The 22,962-nt window shown below is 42.8% G+C and overlaps 1 protein-coding gene across 1 annotated transcript; it reads right to left on the bottom strand.

The window, feature by feature from the left end:
- Positions 1-7,588: 7,588 nt before the first annotated feature.
- LOC106610479 (sodium/potassium-transporting ATPase subunit alpha-1) lies at positions 7,589-20,757 on the bottom strand. The gene is made up of 21 exons (XM_045722983.2): positions 20,593-20,757; positions 20,218-20,343; positions 18,147-18,206; positions 17,554-17,757; positions 17,318-17,431; positions 17,094-17,228; positions 16,884-17,001; positions 14,661-14,929; positions 14,069-14,512; positions 12,966-13,158; positions 12,676-12,851; positions 12,446-12,582; positions 12,139-12,289; positions 11,425-11,593; positions 11,173-11,327; positions 10,867-10,990; positions 10,359-10,504; positions 9,826-9,959; positions 9,584-9,685; positions 7,935-8,026; positions 7,589-7,728 (listed from the first exon to the last, which is right to left on the bottom strand). Exons 1-21 carry the CDS (start codon positions 20,602-20,604, stop codon positions 7,700-7,702), a joined length of 3,090 nt encoding a protein of 1,029 aa, XP_045578939.2. The 5' UTR covers positions 20,605-20,757; the 3' UTR covers positions 7,589-7,699.
- Positions 20,758-22,962: the final 2,205 nt, after the last annotated feature.

The raw sequence follows: 22,962 nt of genomic DNA, 5'->3' as shown, positions 1-22,962 counted from the left end.
CGGACTGGAGGGCTACTCTGGAGAGCTCCGGACTGCAGGGCGACTCTGGGGTCTCTGGACTGGACGGCGACTCTGGGGTCTCCGGACTGGAGGGCGACTCTGGGGTCTCCGGACTGGAGGGCGACTCTGGGGTCTCCGGACTGGAGGGCGACTCTGGGGTCTCCGGACTGGAGGGCGACTCTGGGGTCTCCGGACTGGAGGGCGACTCTGGGGTCTCCGGACTGGAGGGCGACTCTGGGGTCTCCGGACTGGAGGGCGACTCTGGAAGCGCCGGTTCTGGACTGTGGGCCGTCTCTGCTGGCTCCGGACTGTGGGCCGTCTCTGCTGGCTCCGGACTGTGGGCCGTCTCTAGACGGGGTACTGTCGCCGGAAGCTCTGGACGGGGCACTGTCGCCGGAAGCTCTGGACGGGGAACTGTTGCCGGAAGCTCTGGACGGGGAACTGTCGCCGGAAGCTCTGGACGGGGCACTGTCGCCGGAAGCTCTGGACGGGGACTGCGCACTGAAGGCCTGATGCGTGGGGCTGGCTTTGGAGGCGCCAGACTAGGGACACGCACCACAGGGCTAGTGCGAGGTGCAGGAGCAGGACGAACTGGACTGGGCTGACGCACTGGAGGCCTGGTGCGTGGGGCTGGTACTGGTGGTACCAGACTGGAGACACGCACCCCAAGGCTAGTGCGAGGAGCGGGAACAGGACGTACTGGACTGGGCTGACGCACTGGAGGCCTGGTGCGTGGTGCTGGCTTTGGAGGCGCCAGACTGGAAACACGCACCTCAAGGCTAGTGCGAGGAGCGGGAACTGGATACACTGGGTCATGAGTAGGCACCGGCGGTCTGGAGCGCACCGCCTGCACAACCCGTCCTGGCTGGATGGTAACAGTAGCCCTGCACGAGCGGAGTGCTGGCACAGGGCGAACTGGGCTGTGCAGAGGCCTGATGGCTGCCGTGCGTAGAGCAGGCGTAGGGTAGCCTGGGCCTAGGAGGCGCACTGGTGGCCAGATGTGCTGTGCAGGCATACTCCTACCCGGCTGGATGCCCACTCTAGCACGGCACTTGCGAGGGGCTGGGATCGCTCGCACCGGACTGTGCGTGTGCACGGGCGAGCTCGTGCGCACTTCCGCATACACCGGTGCTCTCATGATCCCTTGCTCCCCATAATAAGCACGGGGAGTTGGCATAGGTCTATTACCTGACCTAGCCACTCTCCCCGTGTGCCCCCCCCAAAACATTTATTGGGGCTGCCTCTCACACTTGCCAATTGGCGCGTATAACGCCTCGTAATGGCACCTTTCCGCCTTGGCTGCCTCCAGCTCCTCCTTAGGGCGCTGGTACTCCCCAGCCTGGTGCCATGGTCCTGCCCCGTCCAGGATCTCCTCCAATGTCCATGACTCCTTATAATCCACCTGCTGCTCCTTCCTCCGCTGCTTGGTCCGTTTGTGGTGGGTAGTTCTGTCACGGCTGTCGTAAGGAGTGGACCAAAATGCAGCGGGAATGTGTATGCTCATTTTCTTTAATACGAAAAAAACGAAACAATGATGACAACCAGTCCTGTGAGGCACACAGCTACACACGGAACAACTACCCACAAATCCCATAGAAAAAACACCCCTCTTAAATAGTACCTTCAATTAGAAGCAATGAAGTGCAGCTGCATCCAATTGAAGGTCAACCCAATTAACTAAACATAGAAATAGACATACTAGACTAAACATAGAAATATACTAACATAGATCATTACCCAACAAACCCCGAAACACTCTAAACAAACACCCCCTGCCACGCCCTGACCAAACTACAATAACAAACAACCCCTTCTACTGGTCAGGACGTGACACATATTGTTTTTATTTACTTTTTTGCTCTTTTGCACACCAGTATTTCTACTTGCACATCATCATCTGCACATCTATCACTCCAGTGTTAATTTGCTAAATTGTAATTACTTCGCTACTATGTCCTATTTATTGCCTTACCTCCTTACTTCATTTGCACACACTGTATATATACTTTTCTATTGTGTTATTAACTGTATGTTTGTTTATTCCATGTGTAACTCTGTGTTGTTGTATGTTGTCGAACTGCTTTGCTTTATCTTGGCCAGGTCACAGTTGTAAATGAGAACTTGTTCTCAACTGGCCTACCTGGTAATGTTTCTTTTTCTCAAAAAGGTAATGGTAAAGATGATTGACACCCCTAAAGATTCTAATCAATAAAGTAGTCCAAAGTATTTTTGACTACTTTATAGTATTTTGTACCATATTGTTAGCATGCAATGACTACATCAGGGATGTGACTCTACGAACTTGTTGGATGCATTTTCAGTTCGTTTAGGTTGTGTTTTAGACTATTTTGTGCCCAATAGAAATGAATGGTAAATAACGTATTGTGTCATTTTGGAGTCACTTTTATTGCAAATAAGAATAAAATATGTTTCTAAATACTTCTACATTCATGTGGGTGCTACCATGATTACGGATAATCCGGATAATGAACTAATGATGAGTGATAATGTTACAGAGGGTCAAAGGTCATACCCTCACCGTGTAGACATCTCAGGTCTCATTGCTCTCCTTTAATCCATATTAAACATGTCTCTTTTTAATCCTTTTAAATGTGTAGCTTTTAGTAATAAAGCCTTGTGTGAAATAATATGGTAGGTTGATACAGTTGATGTTGCAGAAGATGTCCTTTTACGGCTCTCTCTTTTCCTGCTTTAAGAAGATGGACAAGGCTACAAGGTTGCACTGCTGGTTACAACCAAGCTGTCATGTGCAGTTACCACACAAGGACAGAGAAAGTGTAGAATAATTCAATGCATACATATCAGTAAATCACAATACATAATGGTGCTACTGTGAATCACAATATAATACAGCAATACGGTTTAATTCATATATTCTTGATAAGTTTTGGTTCCGTTTTTCTCTGCTCCATTTTATTTACTGAACAAATAAGGAACCCAGAAAAACGGAACCAACATTTGGCGAGCTAGCCAGGAGGGAGTGAGTGCAATGCTACTGGACGGTACCTGAACCCCCTTCTCTGATTGGCTTTTTAGGAAAACGCTATGTCTGGCGCAAACCCAACACCTCTCATCACCCAGAGAACACCATCCCCATGTTTTTCATCGGCAGGAACTGGGAAACTGGTCAGAATTTGAAGGAATGATGGATGGTGCTAAATACAGGGAAATTCTTGAGGGAAACCTGTTTCAGTCTTCAAGAGATTTGAGACTGGGATGGAGGTTCACCTTCCAGCAGGACAATGACCCTAAGCATACTGCTAAAGCAACACTTGAGTGGTTTAAGAGGAAACATTTAAATGTCTTGGAATGGCCTAGTCAAAGCCCAGACCTCAATCCAATTGAGTTAATGTGGTATGACTTAAAGATTACTGTACGCCAGCCTATTAGCAAGCACTAGCTAGAGTGTTACTATTAATTAGTAGCAACCTCAGGTAATCATATTTAGCTGGCTAGTTAGATCACGTGGTCAGGCCAGCTAGCGTTGACCGAATGACATGGGCCAAGGCTATTAACCAAAATTGACAAAAAGGTTTGCCAAATGTAGGCCTAAATACCAATGTAGCCAAGATACACAAGTGATAGCCTCTGATGGCCGTTAATTTCTTGTCATCCGACACAATGACACTGCTCAACTCAGTTCAGCCATAGACTGATGTAGCGATCAACAGTTACAACCGATACGTGGCATAAAATAAACAATATACAGACACATCACATCAAATCAAAGTGTCACGTCCTGACCAGTAAAAGGGGTTGTTTGTTATTGTAGTTTGGTCAGGGCGTGGCAGGGGGTGTTTGTTTTGTGTGTTTTGGGGTTTTTGGTGTATGTTCTATATTTTCTATTTCTATGTATTGTTCTGGTTTTTCTATTTCTATGTTGGGGTTTTGGAACGATCTCAAATTAGAGGCAGCTGGTTGTCGTTGCTTCTAATTGGAGGCCATATTTAAGTAGGTTTATTTTCTCTTGTGTTTGTGGGTGGTTGTTTCCTGTTTAGTCTGAGCACCTGATGGGACTGTTTTGTCGTTTGTTTTGTGTAAGTGTTTTGTTTTTCCTTCAATAAAAGAAGATGATTAATATACCCGCTGCGTTTTGGTCCACATACAACGACACTTGTTACACAAAGTTTATTTGTCACGTGCGCCGAATACAACAGGTGTAGACCTTACAGTGAAATGCTTACTTACACGCTCTAACCAAGAGTGCAAAAAAGGTATTAGGTGAACAATAGGTAAGTAAAGAAATAAAAACAACCGTAAACAGAAAGTGAAAAATAACAGTAGCGATACTATATAGAATAGCGAGGCTATAACAGTAGCGAGGCTATAACAGTAGCGAGGCTACATACAGACACCGGTTAGTCGGGCTGATTGAGGTAGTATGTACATGTAGATATGGTTAAAGTGACTATGCATATATGATGAACAGAGAGTAGCAGTAGTGTTTAAGAGGGGTTGGCATGTAGTAGGTGGTGGGACACAATGCGGATAGCCCGGTCAGCCAATGTGCGGTTGCACTGGTTGGTCGGGCCAATTGAGGTAGTAAGTACATGAATGTATAGTTAAAGTGACTATGCATATATGAAAAACAGAGAGTAGCAGCAGCGTAAAAAGAGGGTTTTGGGGGGGGGGGCACACAATGCAAGTAGACCAGGTAGCCATTTGATTACCTGTTCAGGAGTCTTATGGCTTGGGGGTAAAAACTGTTGAGAAGCCTTTTGTCCTAGACTTGGCACTCCGGTACCGCTTGCCATGCGGTAGTAGAGAGAACAGTCTATGATTAGGGTTGCTGCGGTCTTTGACAATTTTTAGGGCCTTCCTCTGACACCGCCTGGTGTAGAGGTCCTGGATGGCAGGCAGCTTAACCCCAGTGATATACTGGGCCATACGTACTACCCTCTGTAGTGCCTTGCGGTCGGAGGCCGAGCAATTGCCGTACCAGGCAGTGATGCAACCGGTCAGGATGCTCTCGATGTTGCAGCTGTAGAACTTTTTGAGGACCTGAGGATCCATGCCAAATCTTTTTGGAAAAAACGTTTCGAACCATTTCCCTGTTTGACCGCTAGGTTTAATGGGTTATTATGACACCTCCATTTGTAGGGCTATATATCTGAGCGATAAGAAAGATCAGGAAACATTATTATTATTGTTTATATATATTGTATTTTTGGTACTAAACAGTCTCCATATATTCTGTAGCTTAGGCCGAGGCCAGGATTCAGCACTGCTGAATGGACAGCGCCTCTGGGCAGTTTAACTCTGTTGTGCTACACGGACAGCACCTCTGTTTAGACTATAATTCTTCCAGTTTGTGGACAGGCCAGGAGACGATATGTGGGCACAGATTGTACAAAACTCTCTCTCAAACCCTTTCTCTGACCTTGGGAGATAGAGGCACACACTTTGAGACTCTCCAGCCCCATCAGAGGTTACCCCAGGTTATAAACTGTCTGTTCACACCTCCACCCCTGACCACTCTGTTTGGTTACTAGGGGCGGTTGCTAGGAGGGTGGACGCCTGATGGCACCTTCTGAGAGGGCAAGCAAGTTGACAAACCTCCTGGCTGCACCAACAGAGAGGGCGTCACCGGTGGACCTCTCCCTCGTGAACCTTGCTCAACCTTACTGTGGACTTTGCCGAGTCAGGGATCTTCTGCTAGAACTTATGCCCAGTGTGTATAACTATGTAACTACATTTCTATATCCACCTTCGATGTTTGTCTTTTTGTCAAGTCCTGGTGTAGTATATCATGTTGCATAGTCCATTTATCCAGTCCTGTGTGCTTCAGCCAGGCAGTACAGCCTTGGTCCATTGTTTGCTAAGGCCTTAAGATGGCCGCCGTGTTTGTGTTAAGCAACCCAAGATGGCTGCCCCCATGGCCGTACTGTTGTTTACATGCTAGCTTAGCATCGGTAGCTTAGCATGCTACTTCTAGATACTATTGTTTACACTACTGTGCTGTATGTTATGCTATCCTTACTAACCAATGCTATTAGCTGTACTGTGTACAGTAACCCATAGCCTTTGACATATTAGCCTAGTATTCTAACAGCTGATGCCTATGCTAGTCTGCCTGGTTCCTATTGTGTGTTAGGTTAGCCTAGCCCCCTGTACATAGTGTGTTTACAACCTGTGCTATGCTTAGCCTGTTAGGCCTTTGCTAATTACTTAGTGCTACATGTTTACGCCATTACCTTCCATTTTCTACATTCCTGCTATTTGCTACCATAGCACTGTGTTGCTATAGCCTTACTGCTATATAACACATTGTAATACCCTATCCTGTCCTACTCTCTGTATTGAGCCTTTTGAACTATTTTGACTCATCACATATGCTGCTGTTACTGTTTATGATCTATCCTGTTGCCTAGTCACTTTATCCCTACCTATATGTACATATCTACCTCAATTACCTCATATCCCCCAACTCATTGTGTATTTATTCTGGTAGTATTGTTTTTCTATTATTTCTCTATTTTTCTCTCTGCATTGTTTGGAAGGTCCCCTAAGTAAGCATTTCACTGTTAGTCTACACCTGTTGTTTACAAAGCATGTGACAAATAAAATTAGATTTTTTTATTTGATTTGTGTATTTCTCTCTCTGTTCTTGAAACAACTATCACTTAGACTTTCACTAGTCCACTTCCTGGCTGATGTGTGTGTGTGTCTTTAGTGTAGTAATAAACGTGTGAACTGTGTATCTGTCTCTATTGATCCAGTAGCCCTACACATATGGTACTGGAACTAACCCTGTATATAGTATGCTTACTTACTTCTTTCTTCTTTTAATATCGTGTGTGTTTTTGTTCTACCTTGTTATTTGTAGTATTACATTGTTATTGATTACTGCATTGCTGGGGTTAGAGCTTGAAAGAAAGGCATTTTAATGTACTTGTGCATGTGACATTAAAAACGTGAAACTACTGGTCATTTCCGTCCTCTAACCGGGACGCTGGGACAGTTGCACCTACAATCTAAACCAGCACCTTTATCAGAGACCACCACATGGTGACACTCTTTTTCACCGTTTGTTTCACACACACTGACTACGTTTTACAAGTTCGTATAGGCTAATTAACAGTTATTCTCATGTTTAGGTAGCCTAAAGGAAATCAGTGACATTTTGAAGAAAGACAAGCTTAGGAAAAAAAGATTAAGCATTTAGGAGTAATGATGAACCCAGACACTTCCACCGTGTCTTCGGATAGGCCTACATCAAACAAAATACAGAATGATTTGATTGAAACGTTTTCTAATGTAAGGACAGATGAATGGACTTCATTTACAAGTAAAGGTAGGCCTAAACACATTTCCCAGGTATAGGCTACTGTTGACATTGTGACCTGTTGTTTTTGCTGCTCATTTCAGATCGATCCATGTTGGATCTGGAATGAGATCTCCAAAGTTTTTTAGGGTGATCGGGTATTGGATGTGTGATGCTGCTCTTTCATGCTTGATGATACCCCGTAATAAGACTATGCAATCTGACTCCATAAAGATGAATAGTAAAGTGCAACCGAGACTCTTAAAGAGCTACAGGAATGAACTATCAAGAAAGGTCTGAGAATTGTCTATCAAAGGCAAATGAGTTTAATATCATTGTAAAAATGAACGATTACATTATAAGGCAATACTGCAGCAGAGTGACATTGAGTGATCCTGGGACAGCCTCTTTGTCTCAATAGTATGTCTCTTGGTACACCCAACCTGAAAGAAGAGACAATTCCCGAGAGAAGAAACAAATTAGTTCGATTTCATCTTGCCACACTGCAAATCTCCATGAGACAAATTATATAATCCCGCACTCCCAATCCTACATGTCATTGTCATGTTATTGTACAATAATTGACAGTGACGACCAATTGTCGGCGTTAACTTAAAAACTTGTTGTCGGCTAGTCCCTGAGCACTTACCTCCTGGGCTCCGTCGCATTATGTATTTTCTAACCTCATCATAGATGAAGATGAGCAGGGTGTAGGGAAATGCACATACCCACCAGAAAGGCCTGAGGAAAAAGACAACGAAATAGAAAATAAAAGGATTTGATGTAAAAGTGAATGAAAGACAAGTGGAAAGAGGGAAGGAGAATAAAAAAGGAATAAATTGAGCGTAAATCTGGGAACTGCATTTTCTCTCTTGATTGGGCAGTAAACCCCATTACACTGGAGCTGCATTTTCTCTCTTGATTGGGCAGTAAACCCCATTACACTGGAGCTGCATTTTCTCTCTTGGTTGGGCAGTAAACCCCATTGGGGTGGCAGGTAGCCTAGTGGTTAGAGCGTTGGATCAGTAACCGAAAGGTTGCTAAATCAAATCCCTGAGATGATAAGGTAAATATCTGTCATTCTGCCCCTGAACAACCCACTGTTCCTAGGCTGTCATTGTAAATAAGAATTTGTTCTTAACTGACTTGCCTAGTAAAATAAACACTGGAGCTGTGTTTTCTCTCTTGGTTGGGTAGTAAACCCCATTACACTGGAGCTGTGTTTTCTCTCTTGGTTGGGCAGTAAACCCCATTACACTGGAGCGGCGTTTTCTCTCTTGGTTGGGTAGTAAACCCCACTAAACTGGAGCTGTGTTTTCACTCTTGGTTGGGTAGTAAACCCCATTACACTGGAGCTGCATTTTCTCTCTTGGTTGGGTAGTAAACCCCATTACACTGGAGCTGCGTTTTCTCTCTTGGTTGGGCAGTAAACCCCATTACACTGGAGTTGTGTTTTCTCTATTGGTTGGGTAGTAAACCTCATTACACTGGAGCTGCGTTTTCTCTCTTGGTTGGGTGGTAAACCCCATTACACTGGAGCTGTGTTTTCTCTCTTGGTTGGGTAGTAAACACCATTACACTGGAGCTGTGTTTTCTCTCTTGGTTGGGCAGTAAACCCCATTACACTGGAGCTGTGTTTTCTCTCTTGGTTGGGCAGTAAACCCCATTACACTGGAGCTGTGTTTTCTCTCTTGGTTGGGCAGTAAACCCCACTAAACTGGAGCTGTGTTTTCTCTATTGGTTGGGCAGTAAACCCCTATTACACTGGAGCTGTGCTTTCTCTCTTGGTTGGGCAGCAAAGCCCATTACACTGGAGCTCCGTTTTCTCTCTTGGTTCGGCAGTAAACCCCATTACACTGGAGCTGTGTTTTCTCTATTGGTTGGGTAGTAAACATCTTTAAACTGGAGCTGTGTTTTCTCCCTTGGTTGGGTAGTAAACCCCATTACACTGGAGCTGTGCTTTCTCTCTTGGTTGGGTAGTAAAACCCCATTACACTGGAGCTGTGTTTTCTCTCTTGGTTGGGCAGTAAACCCCATTACACTGGAGCTGTGTTTTCTCTCTTGGTTGGGCAGTAAACCCCATTACACTGGAGCTGTGTTTTCTCTCTTGGTTGGGCAGCAAACCCCATCACACTTCAGCTAGCTAGTGAGCCCTAACTGATCCTGTGAGACCGCAGTAGTTTCCGCCCTTTATAATATCCACCCATTTTACCACTCATCTTTTAAAAAAGAGGGTGACCTTTGTTCCAAGTTGGTATACAGAAGAGCATAAGATAATCTGAAGGGTCTATTGCTCACTTGAGTGGGTACATTCTGATGGCAATGTCCATTCCAGGACAGTAGGACAGGAAGAGAGCCAGGGCGGATTCCGAACAAAGTCCGAAGATGAGAACACGGTTCCTGAGGTGGGAGGAAAAATACATTTTAATGGATTTAAAACCAACAGGGTGGATATTGATTTTTGAAGTGAGTCGCAGGGCTGTATGAACGTGTGTGTGTGTCTTAGGACCCAGACCACGGAGATCGATGTGTGTACTTACTTCATTAGTCCCTGCTGAAAGAAGGAGTTCTTCCTGGTCTTACAGACGATCAAAACGGCCCACTGTGCAATCACGACAGCGGCAAAGTATGCTGTGTGGCAGGTGAACTCAATAATCTTTCTGCTCTCATATGTCTGAAGGATAAGGGGAGAGAGAGAGAGATGGGGAGAAAGAGAGAGGGGGGAGAGAGAGCAAGAGGGAGAGAGAGAGAGACCGAGCAAGAGAGAGGGGAAGAGATGTGGGTAGATAGGGAAACAGAGGGGAGAAGGGGGAACATGTTAATTACAATGTTACTAAATGTGTGGTGAGAATGTGAGCCAGCGACAGCAGTGGCATCCACAAGTGCACAGATGGAGGAATAGTAGCCAGCTGTCTGCGAAGCCCAAAGCACGGAGAGGACGTTGGGGGTTGTGAGGTGCAGTGCCGAGGCTACAGACCTGTCTCTCTGGCAGTGACTATTCGTCCACTGACTATCCGAAATGCAACCTGTGCAACAACCCTGATCCAAGGCAGAGCAGCGTTTGTGTACTCACCCACTGCTGGCCGTAGCTGTCCTCCAAGTCGTTGATATACTGGTTTTCCCAGTCCAAACGGATTCCTAGCAGATCCATGGGATAGAACCCGTTCTCAGCCATGATTACAAAGTATGTGAAGAAGCCGGCTGCGGCCAGCATCACTCCTGTGAAGAGGAAAAAGGAGGAGAGCATTTGATAACACTTTACTTGGATAGTCTGTAGAGCATCCACAGATGGACTATCTACAGACTAACATCAGTTACATTTCAACTAACTATCTACTAACCCTAGTCCTAACCATAACTTTACCTTACTCTAACCATGGCAAGCAGTTGCTAATCAACTGATAGTCTGTTGATAGTATGATGTTTTGTTGATAATACAGATGGACTATCCTAATAAAGTGTGACCAAGTATTTTGTCAGTGAAGAGACATTGATCAGATTGTAAATGTGCTATGAAACAGACTGGTCAACATACAACTCAAAAAGACCTGCTTTGAGGGAAGGCAAAACAGAAGCCTTACCAAATTGACCATAGGCCACACTAATGAGTCTCTCGTTCACCAGTCGGTCTGTTTTGGGGTTCCGTGGCTGTCTCTTCATGATGTCGTTCTCAGCTTGTTCATAGGCCAGGGAGATAGCGGGGATCTTGAAGGTAACGATGGGAAAAAATCACCCGAATTAGAAACATATCGTTGGTCACTTCGATGTTTGTGAAAATATCTTCTGAACAACCTCTGAAATGATCACGAACATTGTTTGTGGTGATGCACCAGAACACATGATCAGATTGTTCACTAAGGAGGAATATCCCCATCTGAAAGACCCACCATGTCAGTTCCCAGGTCGATGCAGAGGATGGTGACGGTCCCTAGGGCCAGTGGAATGTTGGCGAGGAGCAAGAAGAGGAAGGGGGTCATCTCTGGAATTTTACTTGACAAGGTGTAGGTGATGGACTTCTTCAAGTTGTCAAAGATCAGACGGCCTGGGGGGAAAATAGAGGATGGAAGGGATAGTCAGAGTGATGACAGAAGGATGGAAAGACACAGCAGATTGATAATCATCGGCAGAGCTCCTCATACCCTCTTCAACACCAGTCACGATGGAGGCAAAGTTGTCATCCAGGAGGATCATGTCTGCAGCCTGCTTGGAGACGTCAGATCCAGCGATACCCATAGCAACACCGATGTCAGCCTTCCTCAGTGCAGGGGAATCGTTCACACCATCACCTGTCACAGCCACAATGGCCCCCTGTGGATAAGTAAGAGAGGTGTTTAGTAGGATCGGACCCTTTTTTTCCAATTTTCGCCTAAAATGACATACCCCAATCTAACTGCCTGTAGCTCAGGACCGGAAGCAAGGATATGCATATTCTTGATACCATTTGAAAGGAAACACTTTGAAGTTTGTGGAAATGTGAAATGAATGCAGGAGAAAACAACACATTAGATCTGGTAAAAGATAATACAAAGAAAAAAACATGCGTTCTTTTGTATTTTTTTTGTTCCATCATCTTTTAAATGGAAGAGAAAGGCCATAATGTATTATTCCAGCACAGGTGCAATTTAGATTTTGGCGCCTAGATGGCAGCAGTGTATGTGTAACATTTTAGACTGATCCAATGAACCATTGCATTTCTGTTAAAAATGTTGTATACGACTGCCCAAATGTACCTAATAATGGTTTATTAATAACTTTCAAGTTCATAACTGTGCACTCTCCTTACTGATCTTAGCAACGAAGGATGCAATGATCCTGACTGACTCATAATCATGGATTCATTAACTAAATAGTACCTGACGCTGGCAACCCTCCACAATAATCAGCTTCTGCTGAGGAGAAGTTCTGGCAAACACAATCTCAGTGTGATACTTCAGGATGTCATCCAACTCTTCGGCGGTCATGTCCTTCAGCTCTCCACCGTGGACAACGCAGGCCTTGGCATCTCTGCATGGCACAAAGACGAAAAGTTAAAATATATGCTAAATATAACTGGATTGTATTTTTCACAAAATGGCAAAATATAGGTTTCTGTCACTCCTCTTTATGTGTAAACAGTGTGATGACATACACTGAAATGTTCCCGAACAAACTTCAACATACCTTGGGTTGACCTCAGAAACTGGGATTTTCAGACGAGCAGCAATTTCCTCAACAGTCTCGTTTCCCTCAGAGATGATGCCCACACCCTTGGCAATGGCCTTCGCAGTGATGGGATGATCCCCAGTGACCATGATAACCTAAGGGTAGGACGGGAAGTTGAGTGGCCTGTTCACAGTGGCTGCTATGTGTGATGGCCGAAGAGTCTTGAGTTTACTATGATATTGCCATACCTTGATTCCAGCACACCTGCACTTGCTCACAGCGTCAGGCACAGCAGCACGGGGAGGGTCAATCATGGACATGAGGCCAACGAAGCACAGATTCTCAGTGGGAAAGTTCACATCTTCACAGTCAAAGTCAAAGCCTTCTGGAAACTGGTCATCAGGGAGCTGGAAATGGCAGAAACCTGGAAAGGACGCAGAGGCAGAAACAACTTAGAACAAATTGTGCATGTTCAAGACTGTACATTAGCTCCCAAACCTTTGAATGAATATGTTTCCATATTGGTGTGCCCTCTTACCCAGCACTCTCTCTCCCAGTCCTCCTAGCGCTTCGTAGGCTTTCTGAAATGATTCCTTTATCTCGTCATCCAGAGGATGTTCTTTGCCTTGGAGCAAGATGGTGGAGCAGCTGTCCAGTATCCTCTCAGGGGCTCCCTTCATCACCAGCAGATGATTGGACTCACCGGCCGTGTTGTCCTCATGAATGGAGAGCTAGTGGAAGATGAGATGACACCATGAAGAGGGTTGACTTTATTTTAAATAAATCAGCAGGTTACCAGTGAGCCTGGTAAAGTAAAGTTACGGCTACTTATTGGATGTAGATACCCAGTGGCAGTTACAAGCTGACTGGATGTAGATACCCAGTGGCAGTTACATGCTGACTGGATGTAGATACCCAGTGGCAGTTACACGCTGACTGGATGTAGATACCCAGTGGCAGTTACACACTGACTGGATGTAGATACCCAGTGGCAGTTACACGCTGACTGGATGTAGATACCCAGTGGCAGTTACAAGCTGACTGGATGTAGATACCCAGTGGCAGTTACAAGCTGACTGGATGTAGATACCCAGTAGCAGTTACAAGCTGACTGGTTACAAGCTGACTGGATGTAGATACCCAGTAGCAGTTACAAGCTGACTGGATGTAGATACCCAGTGGCAGTTACACGCTGACTGGATGTAGATACCCAGTGGCAGTTACAAGCTGACTGGATGTAGATACCCAGTGGCAGTTACAAGCTGACTTGATGTAGATACCCAGTAGCAGTTACAAGCTGACTGGATGTAGATACCCAGTAGCAGTTACAAGCTGATTGAGAAAAGCCATCCATGATTTTAAGTCCATCACACCATCATTTAGATTTCAGTTTAACCCGTTGTCAACCCACGGATTTTACTTGTTCAGTTTTTCAGTTTTGAATATTATTATGTTTTTTTTTATCCTCTTATGTTGATTGTGTAGTAAATATTTCAGTTTTTACTTCCATGTTTTTTTTTCCATTGCTTTTTTCCTTTGAAGCACATTGTGTTGCATTTCATGTCTGAAATGTACTGTGTAAATAAAGCTTGATTTGATTTGATTGACCAGATACTATGTATAAAGAGCCCACGTGGTTACCTGGTATTTGTTGGTGGAGTTGAAGGGGATCTCAACGACTTTGCTGTACTTTTCTCTCATGTCTTTGACAGACCCACAGCACAGCTCGATACACTTTAGCAGGGCAGTCTCTGAGGCATCACCACTCACATCTCTCTTGAGGATAGGTACGTTGTTCTGTTCTGCCAGGAAGACGGCTCGGTTGCACAGGCCAGCGACTCTAGCCAGGGCAGCCCAGGTGGCAGAGCTTTTGTCGAAAGAGGTACCACTCTGGTTCTCTGTGGTGTCAGCGTCATGGATCTGGTTGTCGAACCACATGTGAGCCACAGTCATTCTGTTCTGGGTCAGGGTGCCAGTCTTGTCGGAGCAGATTGTGGAGGTGGACCCCAGGGTCTCCACAGCTTCCAGATTCTTCACCAGGCAGTTCTTCTTGGCCATACGCTTGGCAGTCAGAGTTAGACACACCTTAGATGGAAATCCACAGCAGAGGGTTAAAACATTGAAAATTAGACAAAATATGTTTTGTTGGTATAACAAAAAAACATATTTTGTAAAATGTTTTATATTTTTTTTATAAAGTTTTTGTTAAACATGACTTTTCATCTGCACTCACAGTTACAGTAGCCAGAAGACCCTCTGGCACATTAGCGACGATGATTCCAATGAGGAAGATGATGGATGGCAGCCAACCATAGCCCAGAATGACGGAGAGGATTAAGAAAGTCACACCGAAGAAGACGGACACACCGGTGATGATTTCGATGAAGTGGTCAATTTCAATTCCGAGAGGCGTCTGCCCACTTTCCAGACTCATAGCCAAGGCGGCGATACGACCCATGATAGTGTGGTCACCAGTGTTGATGACGATACCTCTGGCAGTTCCTGGAAGGGTCAAAAATTGAGAATATGGTTTAGAACAGGGTTCTCCAACTAGCGGCCCGTGCGCCGAATTTGGACGCGGGTGGTTTTATTTTGCCTCCCCATGATTTCTGAGCAGAAAAAAAATATATGTAACAAAATTGTTAAAATAATATAAAAAAATACATTATAATAATATATATATATATTTCTTTGGGGGGGGGGGGCATTTTCATTGTTGGATTTAAAACTAAAATTTAAACCCCAGGAAATCAGCTCCAGGTGATTTTAATTTGGGAAATATGTTCACAAGTATTCCCACACATAAAAGAGAGACACGTGATCATATACAAATGTAAGCAAGGTTTGAAATTACGATGTTTTAGTCAAATATGATATCTGTTTGGTCTTCTTGCGGCCAATTATGTTCCGGCCCCCTGACCATCTGCTGAAGAAAAAAAATGGATGATTCCTTGTTTAGAATCACAAAGAGGCAATTCAGACAATTCAACACTTTTCCTATGCCTCCCTTTCCTACCCACTTCTCAGTAGTTGGTATTCAGACTTACTTTATGGAGGTGCTTAACAAGGTTTCCTTGCGAGCACTGAATACATGTAATTAAACCTCAGAAAACACACCAACTTGGTGGCCTACCAATTCAATCAGGGAGTTTTTGTTTAATTAGTTTTTCTGTTAATTTATCTAAAGTAATCTCTTTAAATACTGTGTACCTTAAATTTAAATTTGATCGCAACAAGACTTGATTGTAGAGAATGTGTTGAGAATATAGAACGATAGAGACAAATATGCGTTTTCAAGGCTGTTTAAGAACCCATGGGTACATTTTAAAACACTGATTTTACACTTTATTTATGTTTAGGGAATAATCATGAATCCTACTTCATGGAAAAATAAAGCCTTTATGCACAAATAAAGGTGTTTTGATTCATTTTGAAAGTTGCTACATTCAGTTAATCAATGGTAACGTTGAAAGTAGTCTAGCCAATAATAGTTTTATAATTATAATATGGAGAATAGTATAAAATAGTATGATATCATAAACATACCCTAATTGCCCACACTGATCATGGAACTGTGCACAGTGTTGCGCTGTGCGTCTTGATCAGTGTATAGGTTTGAGCACCATAATGATTTAACAAGCCTATATGCCCCCGATTTATTTTTACTACAATTTGTATTTGGCCTTCATGAAATAGTATACACTATTAGTTGACCCTCAGCCACAGACACAAAGACGTGACAGCGTTTACAGATGAACAAGAGAAAGGTAGGCTAAATCAAACGATGTGATGGAATGATACGAATGTAGAGAAGGGAACGAACACTAAATATATGTGGTTATTGTGTAAAGTCACCAAACGATAGTGGCTAATAAAGAAACAAGAAACGTTGGAGCATATGTTTAAAACATTCTAAAGGGCACAAAGGTTAAATTTGGCGCAACTCTTTACCTTGTCATCCCATTTGGCGTGTGTCTCCAAATTTAATCCCTGCAAGTTATAAGGCCATACAATAAAAAATCTGCATAACGGCACATATTTCATACTTCACTGTGGGGATTACTCATTTACCTAGCTCTTATCAATTAGCTCTTATCAATTTATAAATTACAGTGCATGGAGAATGCTGTTACTGCTATCGGGGGAAAATAAAGTAGATGCTTTTCCACATATAACCGACATGTTTGCTCGACCTTATTAATGGTGATGGAATTATTTGGGTATTAAATCAAGGTCAGACACACCTCCGACACACCTCCATTTCTGGCGTTTCCCCCATGCTTAAGTTCAATGGCAGAATACAAACAGAATAGAAACAAATAAACACTGTATAAAAAATGAATAAAGTTCAATATACGCACTTTTAACTCCGGTTTGAATCCCCTCCTAAAATAACAAATTTATACAAGTAATTTGAACTATTCAATAATTGCAGATAGTTACAGAAGGTATTTACCTTCAACACAGTTGGTGGAGAAGAAGGCGATGTTCCTGGTTTCCAGGGGGTTGTCATTGCTAAAATCGGGACTACGAGTTTGGGGCTCAGATTCACCAGTGAGGGAGGAGTTGTCCACCTGAGTGGGGAAAGACAATTGTGTCAATACAACAACGAATGAATTACATTTACGCGTGTGACACATGACTTAATGTATTTTTAAGAATCCACCTTGCAGCCGCTGGCAGAGATGATACGCAAATCAGCTGGTATCCTATCTCCTCCTTTCACCTCCACTATATCGCCAACCACCACTTCTTCAGTGTTGATGTTCTTCTTCTCACCGTCACGGACAACCAGGGCTTGCTACAAGGAAGATGACACGATTAACATCCGTACACGTAACTATATGATAGAGTTCTTCTCAGAGGTGTTTGAAAAGGCAGAAGTCTAACCTGCGGGACCAGGTTTTTGAAGGAGTCCATGATCTTTGAGCTCTTGGCCTCTTGGTAGTAGGAGAAACAACCGGTGATAATGACGACAACAGCGAGCACAAGACCCAGGTACAACTGTTAAGAAGAGGCAGAATGATTATGAGTATATTGCATTATCATTAAGTAGGAAAAGCCTTTCAGGCACTGGAGGCTTCGTCTCAAATTATCTCTGAATTCTATGATTGTATGACTCTCACATTAGCATTGGTCGGCTCTTCCTCTGAGGTGACCTGGATAATGTGGGCTATGAAGCAGAGCACAGCTCCGATCCACAGCAGCATGCAGAACCCGCCAAAGAGCTGCTTGCAGAACTTCACCCACTCAGGGGTAGTGCGGGGAGGAGTCAAGGTGTTTGGGCCATCGCGAAGAAGAAGCTCCTTAGCCCGAACCGAAGATAGACCCTAGGTGGGGGAAGAAGGAGAGAGGGAGAATGTAAAGTGAAGGGGAAGGAGGAGGGAGGGAAGGAGGAAAGAGCAAGGCACAAAGTAAGCAAAGGGATGTCACACAATCTGAAAATATATATTTTACTCCAAACTGTGTAAACTTTAGGAAGATATAGATATGTTTCATATGTTACGATTCGGTGTTATCGTGACATATGTCATTGTGACTTAGAAGGCAGAGGAAGTTCTACCAACGCTACGACCTTGTGTCGTAACCTCCAAGACTTCAATGCTCTTCCAAATTACAGTCAGCTTTCATCCTTAGGAGCTACTGATCCAACTGGTTGTCAATGTTACAAACGGAGGCACACATGAACACACATGAACACACATAGATATTCACTCACCCTGGCTAAGTCTGTGCAGTATTTCCTGTTAAGTTCATCCAAGGTCAACTTGTGGTCATCCTAAATCAGAGAGAGAGAGAGAGAGAGAGAGAGAGAGAGAGAGAGAGAGAGAGAGAGAGAGAGAGAGCTTGTTGAACTAGGTTGTTCTTTAATCTTTCCACATTGGCAGAATTAAACAGAACATATAGTGATGAAACACATTTCTCCAATAGTTTGAACTGATTCTATGTTTGACAAGGTCATGCAGCATAGATTTGAATCTAAACCATAGAAGAGTCATTTGTTTCTGTATGAAGGATGGAATCGCTCTGATTCATGACTGATCCATTACGGAATTTTACCTTCTGCCCTGAAAAAGTACTGCACAGTGCACATATCCGTTTTCCTATTTCGCTACATGTAAGAAAGCAGTTGCCAGCGATAGGCTACTGTTTCTCTCAAGTTTAAACATAGGCTATTGGGGTTTTAGAACTGCCCCCAAGACTCACTGCAGAGTAATAGTAAGTAAATGAAAATGCAAATGAGTGCCCAAATGCAAATCTAGAAACCAAAGAGCTTTATACAGGCTTGATAGGTTGTGTGCTGCACCTTTTCCGGCCCACAGAGATTAATAGGCTTACACTGTAAAGGGGTTGCCGTGAATTTTACAGCAGCTAGTGGTAAATTACTGTATTTCATATTGCCTACTGTAATATGAATAAAGTATCAGAGCAAGTACTGTGTAATGACAGTAAAATATCATAGAATTGACTCTATTATACTGTTAAAAAAATATACATATATATTTTATTGTCACACACTGGCCAGGTTCAGTGAAATGTGTTGTTTTACAGTTATATATACAGTTAAAGTTGGAAATGTGATAAAAAAAAAGTGAACACTACTGACTGTAATTGGAATGAATGAAGAGGGGGGGTTTGTATTTCACAGTGTTTTACATGACATGGGATTCGTACAAGCAGGTTAGCTGTTAGGTAGTGCTTACACATTACAGCATATCAATTCATATTTTGTGTTTCATATCATTTGCACTTCTAGAGGCCTTAACAAAGGCTTCCAAACTGTCAGTGACTACAGGGCAAAACAGACCAAAATGACATCGCAAAATGCTCAACCATTAAAGGTTTAAGACTTACTGCCAATTAAATGTGTTCCCTATACATTTGAAATTGTTGGGCACTACTACCACACACACCAGTTAAATTGGTACAACATTCTCGCTAATGGGTGCAACAAATACAGCCTCTTACAAGGCAAGCCTCAAAATATGGTAATGAGCCAGAAACAATAATACCATGCACCCACTAGTGGTCAAAAGGTTTTAGGAGCTCCAAAAAAAATGTTATCGTACTGAATTCTGTGGGATGGAATTACAGTACCATTTGAAATGCAGCAATTCTTTCCCCACCCAAATTACCGTATAACATTACTGCATTACTATATTATTTACTATAGTTTTTTGGTTTCATTATCTTTGACACAGAAGGGGAGGTTTTCTCCTTCAGGAAACCTACTGAAAAAATACTAAAAGAAAGCATTGTACTTGTAGGATTGAAGTCTGAACGGATAATTTCTCACTTATGGGTGGCACACAATGCAATATGGGGGAATGGAATTGGCAGGGTATATGCAAATAAAATACTGTTGTAGTTAATAAAGTTAAATAAGTGTAGTGTTTTTGCGGACTGTTGTGTTTTTGTGAACATTACTGTAGTATTTTCTACAGTGTTTAAAAAAAAACTATAATACTGTCATATTTACTACAACATTCTACAGTAAGTACTACACATGATCGAGGGATGCTACAGTGTATAGTATAGTATTCTACAGTTCACTGTAGAATTCTATAGTTAGAGCTGTAGTATTCTATAGTCAACTGTTGTCTTTTTTCATGTGGGAAAAAAACGTTATTTTTTTGTTACAGTGCAACTTTGTCTTTTCTTATAGAAAACAGTCATTTTTAAAGCTATGTCATTGTATATATTTTAAAGAAATTGCATATGGATTCATGTGCACTGTCCATCTCATCTAAATTAGATGAATAAATGAATAAATAATCAGTTTTCCTCACCAGGTCAACTTCCTTTTTCAGGTCATCCATATCCGTCTTTTCCTTCGCTTTCTTCACCTGCTTTTCACTCTTCTTCTTTCCATCGTCCTCGGAGGTCGCTGCCAGTTTATAATCATCTTTCCCCTTCTGTATGTCAAAATACACATTAATTATGAGAAGCTGTAAACTATCAATGTGCCTCTTTGCTAATCAGGTATAGAAATTCCATTTAGAAATGTATAAAATCCCCTTAAGAAGCAGCCATTAACATAAAATATAGAGCTAAATATTTTTTGCAAGTATGAACTGTAAAATAAAATAATTTTAGTTAAGATGAAAACAAAACAAAATAAGTCAATTAAAATCCTGATAATCAAAAGTCCAATGCAGACTTACTACAAGCCCCATCCTTGCACCGCTGTCTCAATCCCAGTGGTTTTGTGAAGATCATTTATTTCCTCCTTATCCTGAGAAACTCCACCTGTTGCACGTCTACACCTGTCTCTCTCCCTCTTTCTCCACGTCTCGAGGCAACCAAGAGCTCCCTGGGTAGCTAACTGAGGTTTGAATATTTATATGGTTTACCTGGCCAAGGGGAGGTGCACAGGAGGAATGAATCTGATGTGTGGAGAAGGGACTGAGGATGGGAGGGGTTGGGGAGAAAGAGTTGGATCTGTGCCAATCTTCACCTGTACAGCTAGGTCATTTTGACCATGAGCCCCCATAAAGATGCATCCCTGTCGGAAGTTGATGGTACTCACAATAAACAAATGGGTTCAAAATAACACAACCAGTGACCCAACCATTTGCCACTATAGTACCTACAATACCATGTGTAGGTAGTTGGAGGTTGACAGTACTCACAATAAACAAATGGGTTTAAAATAACACAACCAGTAATCCAACTATGGGTCATTATAGCACCTAACACATGTAGATATTTGAGTAGCAATCCGAACAGTCTACAAAATGTTGTTAATTCTAATGTGTTTGTGCCTCTAGGGCAATTCAGAAAGCTGATTGAGGACCTGAATACTGATGAATGTGGTTGTTTTGTATGACCGTGTTTTTCTTTCTGCTTGCATTTTGTGTATATATTTTGATTTCTGTCATTTTTTGACTCATCTGTAAAAGAAACCTTGGCCTCAGTTTGACTCCGTGATAAAATAAAGGTGAAATAAAATAAAGAAATAAAGGTATTCGTAAGTTTACTGAACTCTCACTAAAAACAAAGATGTTAACAATAACCCAACCAGTAAAGGATGAGGACAATGAATGAACGGAGAACAGTATTTGTGAGAGCAGTATTTGTCACTTACTGGTTGAATAGAACCAAAACCTTCTCCTTTGAAGCTGAATACAGAGTGACGTCATGAAAAGCTGATGAAGGGAAAATCTGCGGTTGCTACTTCCATTTTCATATGTACCTATTGATTCTTGAAGTGCGTACCCTTGAAACACGCAAGAAGAGAGGTTGTGTTTTGGGAGACAGGGTGGAAGGCCGTGGGTGGCTGTTTAGTAAACCTCTGTCTGTTTGTGGTTGTGGGACCATGTCTATGTTCCCTTAGTGAGGTGATCCACTGTTGCATGAATTAATAAATAAGGACCAATAACAGATCAGATCCATGTTTATTGGAACACATTGTTTTTGTCCTTTTCATAGAACCGGGAATATAGACAAAAGGTCATATTGATTTTTATTTAGTCAGGATCCCCATTAGCCGACGCCAATGGCTACAGCTAGTCTTACTGGGGCTTGACACATAACAAACATACCTTACAGTTAACCTGCCCTGGGATAACGATAGTTTGAACTATGCTTTTTGGAAAGTAACTATTTCTGTTGGAATAAATAGTTAATTTGGAGGTAACTATAACTGTATGAATACAGATCCGTAAAAAGTACTACTTATGAAAACTATTTGAATACTTGTAACGGGAAGAACCATCAACCTATTTTGAACACATCCATGTTGGTCTGCCTGTGCCAGGTGTATGATTGTTCATTAAGGGCGTGGCCTTGTGTATAAAAGCCTTCCTGTTTGTGTCATTCAGGGGATCCCCTTACGATGTGCTGGTCAGCGTGCCTTGGGAGGACGGTGATGGTGGTTTTAATGAAGTTAGTATGAGAAATAGGAATGACTGTGAATGTAGTGTTTTTTAGGCGTTGGTGCCCATATTCCATCTTGACCTGCTCTTCTTCTCCCTGGGCACGCTCTATATGTGTTACAACACATTGTTATTGTCTGTGTATGTGAATGAAACTTGAATAAACCTTGTGATATTTGTTTGTGCGAAATCTGATATTGCCATCTGTTGAAGTATGTCTTGTAGGACAGTTGTACAGAGCTTCTGGAACGGATGTATAGGAATGATGTAGTCCTGTGGAGATGTCTGTCTTGTGATGCTGAAAATGAAAATAAATTGTTGCATCCTAATACTGTTGTCGGATTCCAATGTTCCAGTCCTTGGTGTAAATAATCTGATGTTTAGATTAGTCCTGAGGATGTCACCTCGCGTATTGTAAAGTTGGTTTAGTACTGCTACTGAAATGATATGTGTGTAAATCCTTCACGTTACGTACAGATCTCAGGAAGTGACTACTTTTCTGAAACTATTGGATTGGCTGGTTTCAACTAACGGCAGGGCTGTATCTGGAACTGCATGTTGACGATGGAAATAGAATGAATAGAGCACACACAACCTCCTATACTATTCCAATCTGACAGTCAGATTGGAGCTATACAATACATTTCTACGTGAACA

Source organism: Salmo salar, chromosome 08, assembly GCF_965601325.2.
Source record: "Salmo salar chromosome 08, fSalSal1, whole genome shotgun sequence".
Taxonomy (NCBI): domain Eukaryota; kingdom Metazoa; phylum Chordata; class Actinopteri; order Salmoniformes; family Salmonidae; genus Salmo; species Salmo salar.
This window is presented reverse-complemented; position numbering and strand designations above follow the sequence as displayed.